This window comes from Salvia hispanica, unplaced genomic scaffold, assembly GCF_023119035.1.
Source record: "Salvia hispanica cultivar TCC Black 2014 unplaced genomic scaffold, UniMelb_Shisp_WGS_1.0 HiC_scaffold_702, whole genome shotgun sequence".
Taxonomy (NCBI): domain Eukaryota; kingdom Viridiplantae; phylum Streptophyta; class Magnoliopsida; order Lamiales; family Lamiaceae; genus Salvia; species Salvia hispanica.
The window spans coordinates 101107-124343 of record NW_025952469.1 but is presented as its reverse complement, the minus strand read 5'-3'; the positions used below and the strand labels follow the sequence as shown (position 1 = coordinate 124343).

Genomic DNA, 23237 nt, shown 5'->3' with positions numbered 1-23237 from the left:
TTTTTCGTAACTCATATTCGGATTCGTAATTAAAATACTACAATTAGTTGGAACACTTTCAATCATTCCTTAAATTTTGAAAAATACGGATGCACAACAACTACTAATAACAATAAGATTTCTTAGTTACTAATATATGGAGCATTCCCAAATTAATAAATTTATTAACCACTGCTTGCTGCACAATAAAAACATTTCTATACCAATAAATTCTAATTCCAATTCTACCAAGCCCAAAAACAAAAGCAGCCCAACAATTAAATTGATAAGCCCAACCCTTATCTTGTCCAACCTAATTCCATTTTCAATTTCACAGAGTATGGACGGTTGGAGTGAAAGGCTCGCTCTTGGGCGGAGACCGGTCGGAGTCCGGTGCCGGCGCGGGGCTGCTCTCGTCCTTCCGCTCGTTCGCAACCTTATTGAATCTGTCGTCCCATACGTATCCCGACGAGAACGATATAGCAGGTCTCTGCAAGCTCTCCATTACCGACCTCGAGATTCGTCTGCAGGTCAGGTCTAGATATTTTGTGTTAAATTGATGAAATTTAGAGTTAGCTCTTATAATTATTTGTTTAGCTTTCTATGCGAGATGCATCTGTTTAGGGAAAAGGTGGTTAACGATTGCAGTTTTGCTTAAGATCATTACACTTATGATAAAAGGTTTACTGATCAATATATGAGATTCATCAATATATGATCAAATAAGACATAGTAGTTTCTATTATTCTCCTGCGATATATATAGTCTATGGTAGAAACTTCTCAAAAACTTGAATGTGCTGTGAATGAATTCTAGGAATCCTGGTCTAGTATGATATACTCCAATCTTTTCTCTTACAAATTTTTATATGAAGTGATAGTGTATTAGTGTGGTACAAAATTTAAAGTTTCATCTAATAATTTTACTGACAAATCCTCATGAGGCTTCCTTTGTTTCACTAAATTCTGTTGACTCATTGCTCGTCTTCTTAACAGCTCGAAAATTTTCATCGCTGCTATCAAACTCCATGGCTCATAATCAGTATTTAAAAACACAGGTTAGTTTTCCATGCATGGAATGCAAAACTCTACTCCATTTGCGTATATTCAGATGTCAAACAGTTGGAATTTTTTTTTTTTTTGTATCCAATAGATATGATACCTAATATAGGTGTTTGATAATTAAGGTAAAAAAATGCTAGATCCTAATGTAGCTAGGAAATTTGAAGCTCATGGATATACCATCTTTTTAAGTATAAAAGAGCAAATCTGATAGAGGTAAGCATAGCTAAATACCATACCACAGCCTAATCTAGCTTAGAAATGCTTATTAATAACCTACTCCTGTCAGGCCCTTGCCAAATACATAAACCCACAATTAACAACCCTTGTGCCTCATATAAAGTTATAAACCTGTTATCCAGGTGCATCTCTATCAAAATCTAAGGTGCATGAGTTTTGTTTGGATTTTCTGGAAGTCTCTTTCCACACATTCATTGTTAACCTAGGTCCTTACAGGAAATGCAAGTGTATCTGTGCTTTCTACTTAAAAGCATGTGTATTTGCTTTTTATAGCTTTGGCCGACTTTGGGGAAGAAAAAAGACAATCCACATTTAGAGATTTAGCGACTTTCAGTTCTTCCGTGAGTGGGGGAAATAGTCGCAATGAAGAACATTTACAGAACTAGCAACTTCATTCAGTTTTTCTGTTTTCTTCTTCTTGATTAACACAAGTATTTAAATTGGATGGTGCTATTCTTATTATTTTGTCTCACTCATGCAGATGATGATTCTCTCTTATTATCTTTTGATGCTAACGTGTAACTTGATGTATTTGCTTTGCTTTTCCCCTCATTTTTGTTGTATCTCCTGCTTATATGTATGTGGGTAGCTTTAACCTGTTTGTCTTCTTCTGTATTCAGAGCCACGCATCGTTTTGCACATCTGCAGCCAAACTCGACTCAGAGGAAGGCGATGAAGAACCACAAAGGTTATTTTTGTGAAACTTTTCAATTTTTTTCCCTTTAAGATAAGGAAGTCATGTCCCAGGGAGTGAGTCATGGTGACATGGTGCTGAAGGTTTATCTACATTTTATTAGAGAGAGAGAGAGATGCAAAGAAGCAGTTATCTAATAAGGGAAAAATTCTGTCTGAGAGTCATGTCCCTTTAGGTTTTTATAAGGGAGAAAAGCATACTTAAAGAGTAAAAGCAAAGTATACTGAACACTATATTATCATTTCGCTTGAGACTATAATATCCATTGAAACGGCAAAGAACCTGACTTCAGAACTGGTGACTCACTAGGCAAAAACTCTTAACTTGGAGAAGTTATCAGAGGTCAAAAGTTGGCACGTGATTTATTTTTTATAATAACTATTATCTGATGCATTTGTGTGGACTCTTGCAGAATAAATGTAACTTTTGTGGACAAAGACGGAGAGGAGAAGCATATCAGTGTCCCTGAGGGGTTTTCAATGCTAGAAGCTGCTCATGACAATGATATAGATCTTGAAGGTGAATTTGCAAGTTGTTTCTGTTCTGCATCGCAATTTGTGAACTAGCAATAGTTGATAGGTTGAATTTGTTGCAACTATGTTTACATCCTAATATTTTCTTTTCTAAGTGATTAAGTCTACATCTCATCAATTGATTGCAGGAGCATGTGAGGGTACGATGGCTTGTTCCACTTGCCATGTTATCGTCATGGTAAGCTACCCCCGAAAATGCCCAGTGATACAGCTAAAGTTCAGATGTTTATCCACTTATCCAAATAACTTTTGTTGTATTTGGCAGGATGAAGACCAATATAATAAATTACCAGATCCAGTCGATGAGGAATTGGACATGTTAGATCTTGCATTTGGCCTCACAAAAACGTAGGTCGTTTGCTTGATACTGATCATATTCTTTTCTGGAAGCTTATACGCATGATGTTTTTCCTCAGGTCTCGCCTAGGCTGTCAAGTAATTGCAAAACGCGAACTTGATGGACTTCGTCTAGCACTTCCGTCAGCTACTTCATGATCATGTAGGTACCAAGCGTCCTTGAGCCATCTGTAAGTAAAGTTCTATACGGATGATGAAAGAAGTCGGGAGCATATTTTTTGCAGTTGTGATTATCTAAGGAGAATTTTTTTTTTTTGCCATTCGTTTAAAACCATGAGTCAATACTCTGATGGTTTTGTGCCTAATATTCTTCCATTTTTGTAGTTTGGGATTCCAATAGTCACTAAATTCTGTTGTAGTATGAGCTATTTATTTCGTAGTGCTTAATAATTGTTATTATAGCATGATTCGAGTAATTGATATACGTTATGTGTTATCCTAATTATTGTTTTTATAATTAAAAAATTAAGTTAATAGCATGAAGAAATTATTTTTAAAAAATATTCATTTTGTTATCGTTTTTTCGATCATACCCAAATTACTACTCCCTCCGTCCCACAAAGATTGTCCCATTTTTTCATTTCGTTCTGTCCTACAAAGTTTGTTCCATTTCACCTTTATCATTTTTGGTAGTGGACCCTATATTCTATCAACTCATTCCTACTCACATTTTATTATAAAACTAATACTTTAAAAGTAGGACTCACATCCCACTGACTTTTTCAACTCACTTTTCATTACATTTCTTAAAACTTGTGCCGGGTCAAAGTGGGACTATCTTTGTGGGATGAAGGGAGTAGATCGGATAATTAATACTACTATCACTTTTTTCTAGACTTCAGTTTTGCTTTATTTCCACAAGAAAGACGAGATTGAAAACTTTGGTAGTTCATTTTTATCTGAAAAGAAAATTCTATTTTTATCGATTTCGGTTGGATAATTTTCTAGCAGACTTAAACGGCTCGACCAGTTTATCATGTTGTAAACTAAAAAGAAGATCAGAGCATAAAAAAAATATACTATTGAAAACTGATAGTAGAAGATTTTAGATTTGAATAATCAAGTCATATTTTTACATAATCCCTCCAGATGTCACATTTTTCTTTCTAGTTATCTCACAAAAGATGTCATATTTCTTTTTTAGAAAAAATTTTTTCACGTCAATTATAAAATTATATTTTTTTACCATTTAACAACAAAATAACATTTCCAAAATCCATTGTCATCTCTAAGCGTGACATCTACTAATTAATGTCCAAATTCATGGCCCGATGTAAATAACATTCGGCCCGAATACAAAAAGCCCGGCCCATTTATTCTATTTCAATTTCAATTAGCATTTTCTTTCATTAGGGCTTCGTTTCCTCCCAATTTTTTTCTGTGAAAAATCAAAATTTTCTGGTGGGAGTCTCCGATGGCCTCACTTTTCAAGGTAAATTCTAGTATGAGTTTTCATTCTTATTTGTTTGAATTCGGATTAGAAGTAATCGATTTAAATGCGAATTGTTGACTTCACTTTTGCTTCCGCATTCGTATTCTGTTTTCAGCTAACCTAGGTAAATGGGAGAGTAATTTGAGCTGACTGCTATAAGAAAATACTGAATTTATGCATTTGAGCTTGTTTTTTGATGAAATGAGATAGTCGTATTTTGTTTACTGAATTTTCTTGCTTAGGATCCGACCAAATTGTCGGCGTATAGGGACAGAAGGTTTTCCGGGACGCAGGAAGAGTACGAGGAGGCACTACTGACCTCGACCACCGTCTACGTGGGCAATATGTCGTTTTACACGACGGAGGAGCAGGTTTACGAGCTGTTCTCTCGGCGGGGGAGATAAAGAAGATGGTCATGGGTTTGGATAAGAACAGCAAGACTCCTTGCGGATTCTGCTTCGTAATGTAAGCGTTATAGATTGGTTTGCGACGAGCATTGGTTTGTTGTCAATTAGAGGCTAACGGATAATAGTGGCTTTTAAGTGATTTAGTTAGCTAAAGTTTCTAGCTCGACACCGTGGCATCTTGTATTGTCCTCGAGTATTTTCATGTTATCTGAAATTATATTTGATCTCGTCTTTGTCGGTAGCTGAGTGCTTTATGTTTCTAATGCTCATAATCTTGAAATTAGCAACAAAAACCAAAATATTTCTCAATCACTCATCCACTCATTATGGAGTTTGATACATATTAGGTACTACTCCAGAGAAGATGCTGAAGATACTGTGAAATATATCAGCGGGACTATTCTCGATGACCGTCCTATTCGTGTTGACTTTGATTGGGGGTTTCAAGAAGGCAGGCAATGGGGACGTGGGCGGAGTGGTGGGCAGGTGAGGCATCTATAGTTCTGTTTCTCCTTGCTAATCTAGCAATGATTAACTTTGATGTTCTGTATCAGGTGCGGGATGAATATCGTACAGACTACGATCCAGATATCCTTTTCAGGCCATTTTATAATTACACAATTGAATTTGTTCAAGTTTACTGTTTTGTTGTTCTTTGCCTGTCCGTGTGATATGGACTCTAGTATATATCCTCATGTATCTAGAAGTGCATTAGTTTCTAAGTATAATAAAGCTACCTAAATATCGATTCCTTAACTGTCATACGTAGAGGTGGTTATGGAAAAATAGTCCAGAAAGAGTTGGAAGCCCAGAGGCAGTTAGTCGATTATGGTGCTGGATCGCTAGATTCATTTGCACCTGTCATGCAACCAAACTGTAAGTCACTAAACACCTTTAGCCTTGCATTTTCTGCATGTCGCTCTTGAAGACTAGAACTTGTCACTTGAATTTCTGTTTCTATGAGTGACCTTTGAGCTCTTCTAATATTATTGAGGCCACGTGTCTATTTGTCAATTGCCAAAGGTTGATAATCTTGCTGAATACATTAACAAACAATCTTACATACTATTGTTTAGGGATATCTAAATGTGTTTTTTTGTAGTTTTGCTTTTTTTCTTTCTTTGGTCTGTAAGCCTTTTGTTTTTATCACCGATGAGGGGCTATTAATTTATTGCTGTTAGTTGAATAAATGAATAGATAAATTATCTTTACTTATATAGGTAAAAATATTAAGTTATTAACACATGTTGGCTTAGGTATTTACACTGCTTCATTTTTGTCGTTGACTTTCTACTCTTGTAGATGGTAGGCAAGGTGGAAACTACGGTCAAGGGGCTCCTACCGTGGCAGAGGTATTATTCTCATTTAGGTTAGCCTTGTGATTCTTCTCATGGAACTCACTAATCCGATGACTTTCTTTGGAAAAACAGATTACCCACGCAGCGACATAGAGAAGATGACCGCCGTGGGTCAGATTTTCAAAGGAGAAAGTCAGACTTCGTTATCGGAGAAATCCAGATAATGAACCCAGACCTGTAAGTTTCTGATGGTTATACAAGAATCATATGTGAAGCTAATTTTAGTTGTTTACTTACCTTTCAAATCGACCACTTCAGTTCTGATTTCTTCCACCCACCCTGCTGCTCTGTACATAAGCATCTGTATGTGAAGCCACTTTTAGTTGTTTGAGGTCCTTGATTTCTATATAATGTCTTTAGGATCACACCCGTAGAGGACCGACATATATCTAAGTGTAGGCATCGATTTCTCATGTCCTTATTGCCTAAGCTGCAGTGATAAGGAGAGGCGTTAGCCCTAACTGGACATTTTTTTCAATTTACTGGAATTTTTCAATTGTAGAAATTTGCTTTCTTGAAGTCAAAATTTAGAAATTGCAACGCACGGGAATTTTGTTTCGCTTCACGGTTCTGTTGATTGATGACCGGAAGCGACTTGGCCATATTTCTTCATGATTATTCACACTCCACCATTTTTTTTTCGTTTACAGGAAAAAAATCCGCGATTCGGGAGAGCGGCGATTCAGACGAGGAGGATGATGATGATCGGAAGCGGTCGTCGTAGGCAACGTCTTCAGCCAGTTGGTTACTTAGTTTTAGAAATATATGCTCAACTCTCTATGCATTGCTGCAAAATGTGATCCTCCCACTATTTGTGCAAAGCACTAGTATTTTTCTTGTAAAACGAAGTACTTATTCAAAGCTAAGCTGTTGTAGATTTTAAGAGGAAACTTTTTGTTTGTGTTTGTGTGATGAATTTGATAAGGTGAAGTGTGAAAAATGCATCAAAATATACCATCATTTTATCGGTAATAGTATATCTTTTAAATGAAAATGACAAATTATTAAAATTATCATTTTCATAGCGTACACTTATTTCCTTTTTCTTTCTTATGAGAAACAATTATGTTAATCTCATTTGATGGTTTTTATTGCTACACGACACATATCTCGACTAGGGGTGGCAAATCGTGCGTGTCGGGTCGTTATCGTGTCGACACGATAACGATACGAACACGATAACAACAAACACGAACACGACCAATAAGAAAACCTCAAACACGAACAGAACACGATCCGCTACCCTCGAGACACGAACACGACACGAACCCATTAACGACACGAACCCATTACGACACGAACCGTTTCGGTCAACACGACACGAACCCATTAATGACACGAAAATAAGTATTGAAAAATGAAAATAATAAGAATAATAATATTAAAATATTATGTGTTAATAAGAATAATAATATTAAAATATTATGTGTTAACGGATAACACGAATACGACACGAACACGCATTGTTAACGGATAACACGAACCACGAACACGACACGAACACGACACGAAATTTTCGTGTCCTTAATCGGTCGACCCGATAAGGACACGAACACTATAAACTTCGACCAAACCCATTAATTTCGTCTGGTTCGTGTCGTGTTATCGTGTCGTGTCAAAATGCCGCCTAATCTCGACTAAATTTTTGTAAATAGTACTTCTTCAGTTCCATATACTTCCCTCCATCCCAGTTTAATGGTCACATTTTATTTATAAAAATCCGTCAGTTTAGAGTCACATTTAAATTTTCCATATTTGGACATAAAATTTTATCCCATTATTAATCAAAATTACATCCAAATGTCATTATCTACATAAAAAATATATATATATATATATATAAATCATCTTTTAAAAGTCAAACATCTCACTTTCACAAACTCATTTCATTTATTATCTTCACTATCTTACTATATTTATTACACTATCACTCAAATTCTTAAACCTCGTCCATAACTAATTCTAACTCCTAAATTGGGATGGAGGAGTAGATGTCATCTTGGAAAATGACACGAGATTTTAGGATGTTTTGTGTGTTAAATGGAGAGAAAATACTATATTTATATTAATGTGAGATTTTTTTCAAAAAAATTTGACATCTTTTATGGACAAACTAAAAAAAAAGTGTGGCATTTATTAAGTACGGATCGAGTATATTTTTAAAGTCCACAAAAAGTGCAAATTTTCTTTTAACATCTCCAATATAATACTAGGGTCCATCATTTTAATACTACTATATGAGATATTTTTTCACTAATCAAGTAGTAGTACACTATCTATCATTTCATTATACAATTCCATAAAGCTTATGAATTAACCGAGGAATTTATTTTATTTCACTCATTGATTGAAAAAGGCACCCAATTTCACAACTATATAAGCGCAACTCCTGACATTAGCTCATTTGGCGCCAAATCCCTAATTTCATAACCAAAATCTCATCTTCGATTTCAAAAATGGAGTTGGAAGAATGCACGCCCAGTCCACTTCAAAGGGAGCCGCCGGTAATCCGACGCTTGGACGAGGAGGTGGTCAACAGAATCGCCGCCGGTGAGGTCATCCAACGGCCGGTCTCCGCCGTTAAGGAGCTCATCGAGAACAGCATCGACGCCGGCTCAACTTCCATCACCGTGGTGGTGAAAGACGGTGGCCTCAAACTCATCCAAGTCTCCGACGACGGTCATGGAATTCGAGTAGATCCTTTCTCACTTTTTCCCCCTTTCCTGCGCAGTCTTAATTGCGTGCTCAGTGCGTGTAGTTGGCGTCTCTATGTGTAGTGCGTGTTGTGTTAGTTTACAGTTGTTCTTGTTTTGGATGTTGGAGTTTTAGATGTTGTGATGAAATTGGGGAAATGAGGATTTTTTTGTCATGTATATTGCTCATTTCAAGTTTGATTTTGTAGGACTATGTAATTTGGTTAGTACGCTGTGATATGCTAATTAAATAGCATGAATTGGAAAAATAACACCTCGGCAAAAGAATGAAATTCTAAAAAATATGTGGAGCTAGTCCAAGCTTGAAGCAGGCTGCAACACGATCGAGCTCCTCTAGTTCGATCTGTGCGGTTGTAGATGAGAGAAGAGACTTGTCTTGTGGTGGTTGAGTATCATGTTGACATGATGTTATGATATACATTATAAATATTTGAATCTTTCTGATAGCAGAAAATTTTGAACGCATCACTTGCCTGTTCTGTTGATGAAAGGCTTCGTGCGTTTTATATGCTAGGAATGTGTATTACTATATGCTGCTACAACTTGTAGTGATATATTAAGATTTCATTTGTTGTGTTTAATTTTCTGATTGTTTCTATTTGCGTGTAGTATGAAGATCTTCCAATTTTATGTGAAAGGCATACAACCTCTAAACTGAGTAAATATGAGGACTTACAATCTATCAAATCCATGGGATTTAGAGGCGAGGCGTTAGCAAGTATGACGTATGTTGGTCATGTGACAGTTACCACCATAACTAAAGATCAATTACATGGATACAGGTATTGATGGCTGACCTTTTTCTACTTCTTTATGCAATTTGGCACTATGTTCAATTTAGGGAAGCCTAAAGTAGTTCGCATGCTTCTTATAAAGTTATAATGTAGTTTTCATTGGAAATGCACTCTTTTATTTAGCACTTAGGTGAGGATTCCTTCATGCAACTTCTTCTATTAAATCTTCAATTTTTTAAAGTTATATTACCAATGGGAGCTGTAACATTTGCTTTTTATAAAGAAGAACAATGTCTTTTATTTTTATTATCTATGCTCATCTAAGCTTATCTTCTTCTCATCTTACCAATGTCCTAACTTTCATCATACTCTCATTTCTGTTGTGGCTTTACCTATTATTTTTAGGTTTGGAAGTTTATATCTGATCTCAGCTCCTGTTATATCCAACGCTCTCTAGGATTTCCCCAAACAAGTGCTCATGTTTTGGTTTCTATTTTTGTATACTAGTTCTTTTAACTTTTGGATTTTTTTCTTTTTCTTTCCGTATACTTTTCAAGATTTAAGCTTGTATAGCATAAACTTAATTCTTATTTATTAATTTATTCTCTTGTGCACCCTCATTTGATAGGGCAACTTATAAAGATGGTGTGATGGGGTGTGAACCAAAAGCATGTGCAGCTGTTAAAGGCACTCAAATTATGGTATGCATCTTACTTTGATCACATGCTTTTTCTAAACTTGAGTGCTAAAAACAAATTTGGATTCCGGGGCTGAATATATTAAAACAAAAAAATTTATAAGTCAAGCCAAGAGAGAAAATAATCCAATCAAAATTGAATGAACATGGTGCTTGACTTAGCATAGTTTACTTGTATGTATCTGAGTGGCCTCTTACAAAGTGAACATCCGTCTGTGTTTGCTAAAACTTAATATTCCTTTTGATGACCATGATTGCTTTTTCATGATATGCTTCTCTTTGGCAGATAGAGAATTTGTTTTATAACATGGCTGCTAGGAAGAAAACACTTCAGAATTCCGCTGATGACTACCCAAAGATAGTCGATTTAATTTGCCGGTTTGCCATCCATCACACGAGCATAAGCTTCTCTTGCAGAAAGGTTTGTCCACTGACTAGGTTCACTTCCACTCTGTCTGTTTCTGTACAAGAATCTGAGATGTATGTTTCTCTTAGCATGGAGCTGCTAGAGCAGATGTTCAATCAGCTTCTAAATCCTCGAGGCTTGACGCAATCAGATCTGTCTATGGGGTATCAGTTGCACAAAACCTTTTGAAGATAGAAGTCTCTGATGATCCATCGAGTTCAAGTTTCAAGATGGATGGATTTATTTCTAATTCTAACTACATCGCAAAGAAGATAGCTATGGTGCTATTCATCAAGGGTTTGGGTTTTTTTACTTCCTAATACATAGGGATATAGTTAGTACTGTACTGTTATCCTATATATTTTCCTCATTTTAAGATCAGAGTTGTTGCTTAGTTATTGCAGTTTTAGCTATTAAATGAATATAACTTGATGTTTGTGTGGTGCGTCTGTTTGCAGCAAATGGCTCCTTTGTATGTAGCTTCCTTAATCTCTCATATGTCTGCCAGTATTGTTGAAACTTACTTTTGCTCCTTGCTTTCTGGTTTTGAAGCACTTAATTATGTCAGTCGAAAATTCTTACATTGGAGTGCTCAAATTTGAGCGACATTTTTGGTTTCTCCCGCTTCCTCATGCTACATTCCCTATTTCAGATAGACTCGTGGAGTGTGGTTCTCTAAAGAGAGCAATCGAGATTGTTTATGCTGCTACATTGCCAAAGGCATCCAAACCTTTCATCTACATGTCAATCAAGTTGCCACCTGAACACGTTGATGTAAATGTGCACCCAACTAAGAGAGGTACACACAACACTTTATTGAATGAGGTCTAGAAGCTAACTAAAACACCTTGGTGCACTTTCTATTATACTTATTTTCTATTCTTCTGTTGTATGCACAGGTAACCCTCCTGAACCAAGAAATTATAATTGAGAAGATACAATCTGCTATTGAGTCAAAATTGAGGAATTCCAATGAGTCGAGGACATTTCGAGAACAGGTACTCTAAACAAATGTACCGCACAAGCTTGATTTCTTATATATCCTTGTAGATTTGTCTGTACCTTCAGCTTTTTTCATTGTTATTTTGGCGTAGTAATTTTCTGAGCATTCTGAAACTAAAATTCGCACTCAACTAACTTTCAGGTGAAACTTTTTTGTATGGTTCTGTTTCACGTCTTCTTAGTATGAGCATACTGTTTATATTGCTGCTTGATGTCACAAACCGTTGTCTGGCTTTCCTTTAAAATCCTCCTTTTCTCTGAGGCAGAAAGTGGATCCTTTAGATAATTCAGTTTCTACGAGCAAGGCTGCCTCAACTCCTCCCTCGTCTTTTGGTAAGCAAAAGCTCTCCTCTCAGCCTTTTTGCGAATCCAGAATATGTTGTTGTCGACCTTTTCCTTTTAAATCTTTAGTCTTCATTTGTAAACTTTCTAGGAACAAAGCCACAAAAAGTTCCCGTGCACAAAATGGTAAGGATGGATTCCCAGGATCCTGCAGGAAGGTTGGATGCATACCTGCAGAGCACACAGTCTAGTCAACTGCAACGAAGTTCTTGCTTGGCCTCCATGAGGTAGAAGACGACTACTCCTGAAGTACATACATCTATAACAGGTTTTCGATCATGAAGAAACAGTATCTAATGGTTGTAGGGTAAACAGCAGATCATACGGATAATTGCTGGATTGATGATTCTTGGAATAGATCATGAAATTATATTGCCTATGACCTTTTGGGTTTGTGACAGTTATTTCTCTGCAACGATTGATGTGGGACGAAATTTGTCATGCATCTTCTGCAATTAGCAATGCGATTATTATAGTCATTACTTTTACATTCTGATAAAAGGAAATCATCGCATAAAGTCCAAGCCTGTAGCCTTTGGTTTCTCTCAGACTCCCATCCTTACTCATTTCTCAACTGCAGGTCTTCAATCAAAGAAAGGAGGAACTCCAGGGAGACTGCAGACCTTACTAGCATTCAGGAACTTATCAGAGAGATTGACTCTAGCTGCCACACTGGTTAAGTCATGCCTTTATTGATTGAGAACCATTTTTGATGAATTTGTCAATGATGTGTGCTGACTTGTGATCTTATAGAGTTGCTGGACCTTGTTGGACACTGCACGTACCTTGGGATGGCAGACGATGTTTTTGCTCTGCTGCACACAACACTCATCTGTATCTAGCTAATGTGGTCAACTTGAGGTAGAAGTTTTTCTGTTGCAGGCTTGGGAGTGTATGACGAGGGTAGAGAAGTAGTGGATTTTGTATCTTATGAAACATTGCATGTGGCTCAAACTATTATGAGAATATTCTTTATTGGTTTGTGACTTCTGCAAGTGATTATGTAGCTATTGAGTGACCTTCAGATATTTTTGGAATTTTGAAGTAAAATTTTCTAGCAGATGAGATCTATGTAAACTAGGACTGTCTTCTTCTTTCTGATCCATGAATATAGCTTTACATCATGCAGTTTTCAATGTCAGTCCTGCTTCATATTACTGTATTTATCAATTTTTCTTGGTTGTCTGAGTTATCTGATAAGTTTTCTTTCTTCTTGATGCTTTGGCAGCAAAGAGCTCATGTACCAGCAAGTTTTACGTCGATTTGCACATTTTAGCGCAATTCAATTGAGTGTTCCCGCTCCTCTACGGGAATTAGTAATGCTGGCTCTAAAGGAGGACGAGTTGGAACCTGAAGGCATTGAACATGAAAACCTGAAAGAAAAGATAGCAGAAGTAACTTTCTTAATGCTGACGGTCCTTTCTATAATGTTTAGGGATTGTTAGCATGATTTTGATTTTTCCTAGTCTTAAATACACTCATTCTGTTGTTAATCTTGGGGAAACTTCTGGGGATTCGTATTGTGATTAACTGCTGCAATGGCTATGCATGAAATGACAGCTTTTAGCAATTCTTGCAACATGCTTAAGATATGTCCGTGGATTCATTTCATATATGTTCCACTTGTCATTCTTCTCCTTCTGACTTCTGTTGTGTTTTGTTGCTAGATGAATACTAATGTGATCAAGGAGAAAACTGAGATGTTGGAGGAATACTTTGGCATTCATATTGACCGGATGGTAATTTGTCCCGGCTGCCCATTGTACTTGACCAATACACACCTGATATGGATCGTGTTCCAGAGCTTATTCTTTGTTTGGGCAATGATGTAAGCTTCACATTTTTAGAAAAAATATCCTCTCCTGATATAGCTGATTTTTATTACCGTCAAGACAAACTAATTTTATTATTCAATTGCTGGTTTAGGTTTTCCATTATGTAGTCCCTTTGACAACACTTATCTACTTGAGCCTTTAATGCTATTCTCACCTCATTTTGACAATTTTAGTCTATGGTGTTACATAGAGGCCTAGCTTCAAGGAACTCCATATAGTATTATCTTACAATACATCATTTATTAATATTTCTTGTTTAACAGGTTAATTGGGATGATGAGAAGGACTGTTTTCAAACAATCGCTGCAGCTATTGCGAACTTCTATGCCTTCCATCCCCTTTGTTGCCAAATCCATCAGGTGAGAGCTCACAATTTTATAAAAGATCTCCTTCTGGAGATCCTGTAGAAGGAAGTACGTCACACAGTGCTGGTAAGTCTGCAGAGCCATTGCATATTGAATTTCATATCATATGACTTGAGTCTGCTGGGCTTTGTATTCTAAAAGGAAAAAGGCTAATTATGGATTTATATTATGATCTCTAGTTGAGCACATTACATAGTTTATTCGTGAATATGCTACATATTTTCCTCTTTCAGTTGCATGTTTCTGATTTTCTGAAGTATAAAACGTATGTGCCTTTGGTAACCAGATGACATACCAGAAGAACAAATTGAGCAAGATCTATTTTTGGAGGCTGAAAGAGCTTGGTCTCAGCGCGAATGGTCGATTCAGCATGTTTTGTTTCCTCCATGAGGCTCTTCCTCAAGCCTCCTACATCAATGGCTACAGATGGAACTTTTGTCAAGGTACTCAACCTTGTGAATCCGTTTCCGCCTTTGCCCAATTTGTACTTTCAATGACTATATCCCAAGTTCCCGTTTTTAAAGTAAAATTTGTTGATGTTCCAGGTGGCATCATTGGAGAAACTCTACAAAATTTTTGAAAGATGCTAACCAGAGCATTAGTCTTCTCGCTGCCGTCAGCTGTACATGATATCGTAAGCTTGCAAGTTTCACCATCTTTTACTGTTTTCGGATTCTGCATCTTTAGCATGTTGTCTTCAGATTTAGGTGCAATGCGTATTTCAATACTTGCTACTCTTTTGTGTAAATATATGTACTTGGGAGATAAATTGTTTTGTAGAATTTTTGATGAAAAGATATTTTATGTTTCATTTCTCATGAATCTCTGTATTTTCAGCTTTTCTTATGTTTGTTATCATGTTTTGATTTTGTCATTTTATTTTATGATAATTTTTTCATCGAGTTGCAAAATTGACATGGATTTAAAACTATGCAAGATTTTCGCCTCTCGGAAAGATGAGCTAGAATGGTGGAAGTTTGTCCGGCTGTATAGACAATGGTCCAACTCATCTTTCCGAGATTGAAAATTTTATTTCGTGCATATTTGCAATTTTTTGGGATGTACTAGGATTCTTTTCATATTAAAGCCATTTTGTAATCCGTTACTAAAGTAGAGGACATAAAATTCCATGGCATGTAAGTAAACACGATCAATACAAAATCTGTAGTGGTTATGAAATAGTACTAATTGTTGCTGAATAATACTAGTAGTTAGTGGTTATGAAATAGTACTAATTGTTGCTGAATAATACTAGTAGTTTTACTTTGAAATTATTGTGATGCTTATGTAATGGAGAATATGGAGTGCATTCTGAATTTATGATTATGAATGCCTCTAACATGCAGCTGTCATCTTGAGTTCTAAATAATTTTGGAATAATCCAGTTCACTTTCACTTATTAAATATAATAAGTAGTATTATATGTTTAATACGATTTTTGTGCAATTAAAAATATGATATTAAGATTGTATCCAAAGATTTTTGTTGGCCTAAATAAAGCTTTAGATGTATTGCTTGTTTACAAATAGACTGCACTAAAATATTCAAATTATAATTTAGCATGGATAAAAATATTTTATTATTAGTATTATTTTCTGAAAAAGTTTCTGTTTTATCCATTTCTAAGTGAAAAGCCTGTGCTATCTAGACTTAATTAATTTAAGGGTTATTAATTTTTATAAATAAACTTTCAACATTTCTTATTTTACTTCCGAACTTTAAATTTTTGAATTTAAATATACAAATTAATAGTCATGCCTGAATTTAAAAAGGGTAGGGTATTAAATACAAAATCTATCAAAGAAAAATTAGTAAATCGATAGACAAATTACCTTCTTCGGCTTCTTCCATTCAAACGGTATGGGAGATAAATCGAAAATGTTGAAAGTTTGTTTCCAAGAAATAACCATTGACTTAAACATGTACAAGAAGCATTATGAGGACAAATGAGGATCTGTGAAGTAAAATAAATACTACATCCTCCAACCATAAAAAGTAGCCTCATATGCTGAACGTACACAAGTTTTAATGCATAATATTTAATAAAATATGAGAGATAAAATAAGAATAAATATAAGATGGAAAAAAAAAATAATGTAAAAGTCTATATAAATATAAACGAGACTCATTTTGATAGATTGAAAAATTAGAAAAATGACACAATTTTTCAGCGGTATAAACAATAAATGGACCATTTTCATTTCATTCCCTCTAAGCACAATTTGATAGTGATCTATATTATGCTCCATTAATTAGAAAAAATGACACCATTTTTTAGAACGTATAAAGTATAAACATTACATTGGATCATTTTCATTTTCATTGTCTCCAAGCACAAACTGATAGTGATCTATAATCTATATTATGCCCTATTGTATTAATTATTTTTCTTACCAATAAATCTCTAAGCACAAATTGATAGTGATCTATATTATGCTCTATTAATTATTTTTTCTTTCCAATTAATCAAACACAAATTTTGATAATCCTAAGAAAAAGTACACCTGTATAACGAGATTAATTATTGGGCCACGAAATAATAACTCTTCTTTGACTAAGTTGTCAATCATTACAAAAATTATAAGAGTGGTAATACAATGATAAATGGGATGGAAAAAAGTTGAACTCGATTGGTGTCATGAATATGACATTCATAACTAACGCAACACGCTCAGTGCGTGTACTCTGAGTGAAACGCATTTTTTACTATTATTTTATTAATTTTGATAGCTTTGGATATGAATGTTAAAATATTGAATTATGTTCTTTATCACTTAGTTATTGTAATTTTTAAAGTTTTAAACAATGGAGTATTTCTTTGACATGAAACATCAAATCAAAGGAGTGCCAATAAAAAATTACTAGCAAAAATACCTAGAGAAGACAAATAGACAATAAATGAGTTGAGACGAAATACAAAAAATTAAGAGAAATATTTGTTGTAGTAAATTGGTTTATTTGGTTGCTTACATTTTCAGTTGAGTTTGTTTTGTTTTGTCTTTGTCTCTCTTCCCTACAAAATTTCATCCTTTTCTCGCCGCAATAAATTAATCCCAAACCACCACCACCGGCGCCGCCGCCTACTATTTCTCAAATGCAATCCTTCCCAACAGTTCTGCTTAAATAAAAATCCAATCTTTTTCAATTTTTGCAGCTGAGAAATGGGGAATAAATTTATTTGCATGAGCAAGAAAGATACCAAGAACGGTGGGATTGGATCAAGAAGCAAAAGGGCAGTCTTTCAAGGAGGAGGAGTTCAATCGATGAAGAATTGCTCCACAAGCAAGCTCTAGCTATGGCGATTCACCAGCATCAGCTCTCTCAGAGATTTGACAATGGCTCCATGTCCCGCCGTCTCGGATCCACCTCCCGCCGCCGCGCCGCCACTTTGGCCGACCCTTTGCTACCACTGATGCTAAGCCGGTAAATTTTGCACTTTTGCTTGATTTTGTTGGTGTATGGTTAGGATCTGAATTGGGGAAAAAGGTTTGATTTTGTGCTTGTGTGTGTTGAGTAGTTTAATTATTGATTTGAGTGGTATGAATTGCTTTTTGTGGATTACTTTATTGATGGAAAAGTGTGATCATTTTCTTGAAAAGTGTTGGACTTTTTTGTTTAGGAAAGTAAATCTTTTATTTTCTAATTAAGCTAGTATTTTTAATTGATTCTTGATGCAGATAATAGATTGTGTTAGGAAATGGGGTGTTTAACTGTGTGTCAAAACTAAAACCCTGAATCGAAATTTGGGGAAAACATTGACTCAAAGATTAGAATGTTGATGGGACTTATTTTGAAAAAGTTAAAATCTTTTCTTTAGATGTTTGATGCAAATGAAAGTTGGTTTTAGGAACAATTTCTGTATTTGGGTTCATTGATGTTTCTTGATATAGTAGATGCTATAACGCTCATCGAACTAAGCCTCGTTTCCACGGATTAGGTTGCTAGCTTTACGTTCACTCTTAGTGTGTGATGCCGGATGCTTATAATTGGTAGTTTTTCTTTTCAAGAAAGGAGGGCTTGAATTATCATACGAAAACAAAGCCTCGATTGGGAGGAGAACTCGTAGTTGAGCAAAGGGATTGCAATCGCTCATTTCTTTACCAAATTACGTGATTATCATGTATCAGTTTCGTTCGTTATAAAACGTATGCTGTTTTAACAGTTGCCGGAGTTTTTGGAGAATATCAAGACGAAGAAGTTTGTTTTGGTGCACGGTGAAGGATTCGGAGCTTGGTGTTGGTATAAAAGCATTGCTCTGCTTGAGGAATCCGGACTGCTTCCAGTTGCCTTGGATCTAGCTGGATGTGGAATCGAGACAACGGATGCCAAGAATGTTACGACCCTAGCAGAGTACTCCAAGCCTTTGATCGATTTTCTGCAGAATTTGCCCGAAGACGAAAAGGTATAATAAACAGCCTCAGAATGCAGTCTCTCTAGGCAATGTCTCTCGAGCCAGATATTTTCTGACACGACGCATCTTTGTAGGTGATATTAGTCGGCCACAGTAGCGGAGGCGCTTGCATCTCCTACGCTAGAGCACCTTCCCGACAAGATCTCAAAAGCCATTTACCTCTGTGGCACAATGATAGCGGACGGGCAGAGACCTTCGATGTGTTTGCTGAAGAGGTACTTTTTGAGTAGGAAAATATCATGTTCTAGCCAGTATGCGCGTTTTTCAGAAATGTCTTGCACTTTCAAAGTGTTAGACGTTTATGAAAAAACGCGCATATTTTTAGCCGGTAAATGATACTCATGTTTTCTTTTACAAAGTGGTTATGATGTGAAGCTTCGTGCGTAACTATATTTTGTTCTCGCGCAGCTCGGTTCCGAGGAACTCTTTTCACCGATTCAAAATTTGTAATATACGGAAACGGTAAAGACAAACCCCCACTGGATTCATGTTCGAGAAGCAGCATCTACAAGGGCTGTATTTCAACCATTCTCCTACAAAGGTAACCTACACATACTTTACGTAATGTATTCACGACCTTATTCCTCGTGCCTTTATAAGCTAGCGTTTTGTTCTGCAAAACGAGTGCTCTCGTTTAGATGCAAGCTGAACCGCGCTAACATGCCAGGCTTTCAACAATGTCTCAATGTTTAATAAACCACAAATTGATGCTCAACTTTTCAACATTTTCACAATATCGTCCCTAGGATGTTTCCGGCACTTCAAATCTCACATCGTGCTATGTGAGATCTCTAGTGCCGGAGATAGCACCTTCAAAATATTTTTCATGGAAATATCGAAAGGTTGACTACTTATAGTCTAAAATCGAAACACCATTATCTCTACTACTTTATTTTCTCTCACTTATTAAACCAACAACAATGTGTAATGTTTCGCTCTGAACAGGACGAAGGGGTAAATTATTAAATATCGAGACATAAACTGATATTTCGTCGCTTAATTGACATTTCGTCTTCTTGCTTTAGGATGTTGCTTTGGCAATGGTTTCCATGAGGCCTATCCCTCTTGGTCCAATGATGGAGAAGCTGTCTCTATCAGCCGAGAAATATGGGACAGGCAGGCGATTCTACGTCAAACGTTGGACGATAATGCCCTTTCGCCCGACGTCCAAGAAAAGCTGGTAAGGAAAACCCTCCAGAAGGAGTTTTCAAGATCAAAGGCAGTGATCACTGCCCTTTCTTCTCAAAGCCTCAAGCTTTACATAAGATCTTGCTTGAAATAGCTCAAATTGCTTAGAAATATATTTTCTAAAAATTATTTGATGTATAGTTATAGTGTAATATACAAGATAATGTTTAAATACATATAGAAATTGAATTCAGCTTTAGTGATTTCTGCTGAGAATTACTTATTTTAAAATTTGAAATATGTGTGTTATTGCCTTAAAGGGATAATAATAATTGTACTAAATAACTAGTTTAAATAGGCTATGGCTCTCATATTAAACACTCTTCAACACCTTCATTTTGTAAAATAATTTCTTGTTTTTCTTCAATAACTTCCTTCCGCATCCTCTCAAGAAAACTTAGCATGCTCTTCAAACCTTCCTCATCTGGACAACAAAACAAACGCGCTTGCACAACTCAATTGGTAAGACGTCTCTTCAAGTAAATATATTGTGGTTTAGGTTGTTACCGAATCTCGGTATGGTATGGCCCTTGGGATGACGAATCACCACGGGATCAACGAACGAGTCGAGTAGCTCGGTCCCGTACTCCTTCAAGAAGTCTTGGTCCCCTGTTTCATGGCCCCAAATAATAATATTTTTATCACAAACAAATCAAAACTTAAAAACCATTAAAGTCTTGGAGGGCCCAAAGAAACTAGCACAAGCACAAAGGTATGGGGTAGGGCGCTCGGTCAACATGATGAATTTTCCGTGTAAAGGTCAAACAACTTTTGAGATATAAAAAAGAATTGGGTTCAAAAACTTTTTCCCTCTAACCAATAATAAAATCCCTTTTTATTATGAAAAAAACTTTGGAGATACTGATGTAAATAGTTTAAATAATAGTTATAATTTACTCCTATAGAGAGATGCAAACGACCAACCCTACTATAAAAGAACCCGGGCGGGTGTATAAAAAGAGGGTTTTAAATTAAAAAGCAAAGTTTTTGATTTGGTGACAAAAAAAAATTTAGATAAAATCAAAAAAAGAAGTGTCTCATAATTTTTAAAATTTTATTACCATGGGGAAACCAAATAATTGGTGTAGAATTTTTTCCAAATATGTCAAAATTGGCCCTTTTTACACCAGAACCCCTCTGAGAGCCACACCCGAACAAAAAAATTATTTAAAACGTTTTACTAACAAAATGAGTAAGCAACTAGATGGGAAAAAAATTTACATTGCTTGCTTTCCCGCCAATGCCCCCATGAATCCCCCTAATTAAAAAAACAAATTATAAATTATTAAAACTTAAATTCACAACAAAATAAATATAGAACACACACATACCTGTAAAAAACCCCGAAGTCCATCAAATGGGCCATGCGATCATTTTTTCCTTTTAAGAACTCATCAAAGTCAATTTTCCCAAATTTCCCTAAAATTTCCCCAATAAAAGGAAAAAAATATTTAACACTCCGTATAAGGATAAATGGAGAACTGACACAAAAATCATAAATATTTTGGCTGATTTATTCCATAACTTTTAAATTTTGAATGACACTAATAATAATTGTAATTTTTTTAAAAAAAAAAAGGGAAAAAGAAGAAATAGAAAGGGGGGTATTTGATTTAACCACTTAATAAGGAGGATCGAAAATTCCTTCAACATCGGATTTTCCGGCAAGAAAAAAAGGGGTCCGAAAACAAGATCCAATTTATCAGCACAGATTCAGGCCATTTTCGGGTTTTTCCTAAACGGCGCTGGTGCGGAACCAGGAGGCACAGCAATCTCAATTTCGACCCCTTTTTAATCTCCCCCCATCCCCAATCCAATTTCTGCTTTTCTCTCTTAAATTGTTGTGTTTTATCGAAGAGGGGATTCGTTTGCCGCCCCAATATATAATATACATAACGTGTTAAGATTGAATGTGAAAGGCATTAAATTTGGGAATAGGGGCCCGCAGAGCCAGGGGATGGCGCTGGTTTGGGACCCCGAAACTTCATGGGGGCCCCATTGTCCACAGGGAAAAATACACTCATCTTTTTTTTTAAATTTAGGAAACCTTTAAAGAAAATTTAAATAATTATTCACTTTCCTTTAAAAAAAATAGTAGAATGTTTTTGTTGCCCTACTAAAAAATATAGTAATAACATGAGTTTTTTTAAAAATGAAAAAAAATTTATTATCTCTACTTAGAGATTTCCAACCGTAAGAGAAAAAATTTTAAAATTTACTTTCTCACAAAGTAAATATACCCATTTAAAAAAATAAAACACCCCAAAAAGGAAAAAAGTAATATAAGGGTATATCTTTTTTTTTTAAAAAAAAAAATAATAGTACAAATGCTTTAAAAAATATAAAGGTAATCCCTTTCCCAAATATCTTCCCCGGGGAAGATTTTTTAAAAAAAAGGAAATATGGTGGTTATGAAATTTTACCTCTTTTTGGGATGGAGAGGTTAAGAAAATTTTTTCAAAATGGAAAGAAAAAACCCTTCAAATATTTTTTTCCCTTCAAGAATAATTTTTTGGAAAAAAGATAAATTTATATTATAGGTTTTACTTTTTTCATTTACCCCCCCTTAGACCCCTTTTACCACGGGAAAAAATTTTTAGCATAAATAGCTTTTTCTTTTTAAAATTTAAAATTGACAGAGATTTATAATTTTGATTTTATTTTCAAATTTTAAAAAAAATTATTTATAACCTTTTAAAAAAAGGGAAAACCCTTTTGCTAACTAAATTAATTTTAATTATAACTAAAATAATAACCTTTAAATATTTAAATTAAAGGCCTAGATCATAAACCCCCCTTTAAATGTCAATGTTTAAACAAAAAACGCCAAGTCATTAATTCCAAAAAAAAATCATTTGGGGGATTAATGTCAAAACTACAAAATTAGTTAATTTTTAAAAATCTTAACGATATCCTACAAAGCATATTTTAAAAATTAAATTTTTTAAAAAAAAAAAATTTTTAATTTTTTTACAAGGGAAAAGTCAAAAAATTATATAAAAAACAATTTTTAATACAGTAGAACCCTTTTAAGAAGAATGAGTTAAATTTTTTAAAGCAAGGGAATTTCAAAGAAAGAGTTGATATTTTCAAAACACTATAAAAAAAAATTTTCATCCAAAAAACCCCAATTTTTAGTTTTTATTTATCTTTTTTGATATCATTAATAAAAACTAAAATTACACGGAAAAAATTTTAGACCACCATTTTCAAAATCCTATGGCCTTTAAATTAGTTATAGTTAGCAATTAAATGATGAGTTAAAAATTGATCACCCCCCTTTTAATTAACCCATAATATCTATCTATAGCTATAAAAAAACGAGTTTTTTAACCCCTTTAAATTTTTAAAAATTTTAAGTTTTTAGATGAATTTAAAGAAATATCTATAAATTAAATATTAAACTTTAAATTCCCCCCGTTCATAAAAAAATGTATTCCATTTTTTTAAACTTATTCATTTATTATCATTATACCCCAACT

General features: G+C 35.0%; 1 protein-coding gene, 1 long non-coding RNA gene and 3 pseudogenes across 2 annotated transcripts; 4 read left to right on the top strand and 1 right to left on the bottom strand.

Annotated features, from left to right (window-relative positions):
• The first annotated feature begins 306 nt into the window (after nucleotides 1-306).
• Nucleotides 307-3268, top strand: LOC125199856 (adrenodoxin-like protein 2, mitochondrial). The gene is made up of 7 exons (XM_048097721.1): nucleotides 307-509; nucleotides 975-1036; nucleotides 1901-1968; nucleotides 2387-2493; nucleotides 2636-2685; nucleotides 2773-2855; nucleotides 2924-3268. The coding sequence occupies exons 1-7, from the start codon at nucleotides 320-322 to the stop codon at nucleotides 3000-3002; spliced, it is 639 nt and encodes a 212-aa protein (XP_047953678.1). The 5' UTR covers nucleotides 307-319; the 3' UTR covers nucleotides 3003-3268.
• Nucleotides 3269-4161: 893 nt separating this feature from the next.
• On the top strand, nucleotides 4162-6960 carry LOC125199849 (annotated as a pseudogene).
• A 1489-nt stretch (nucleotides 6961-8449) lies between these two features.
• Nucleotides 8450-14939, top strand: LOC125199861 (annotated as a pseudogene).
• A 3364-nt stretch (nucleotides 14940-18303) lies between these two features.
• Nucleotides 18304-19954, top strand: LOC125199837 (annotated as a pseudogene).
• A 21-nt stretch (nucleotides 19955-19975) lies between these two features.
• On the bottom strand, nucleotides 19976-20369 carry LOC125199838. The gene is made up of 2 exons (XR_007172635.1): nucleotides 20263-20369; nucleotides 19976-20179 (listed from the first exon to the last, which is right to left on the bottom strand). It is a non-coding gene; the product is annotated as an uncharacterized LOC125199838 (long non-coding RNA).
• Between the last annotated feature and the right edge of the window lie 2868 nt (nucleotides 20370-23237).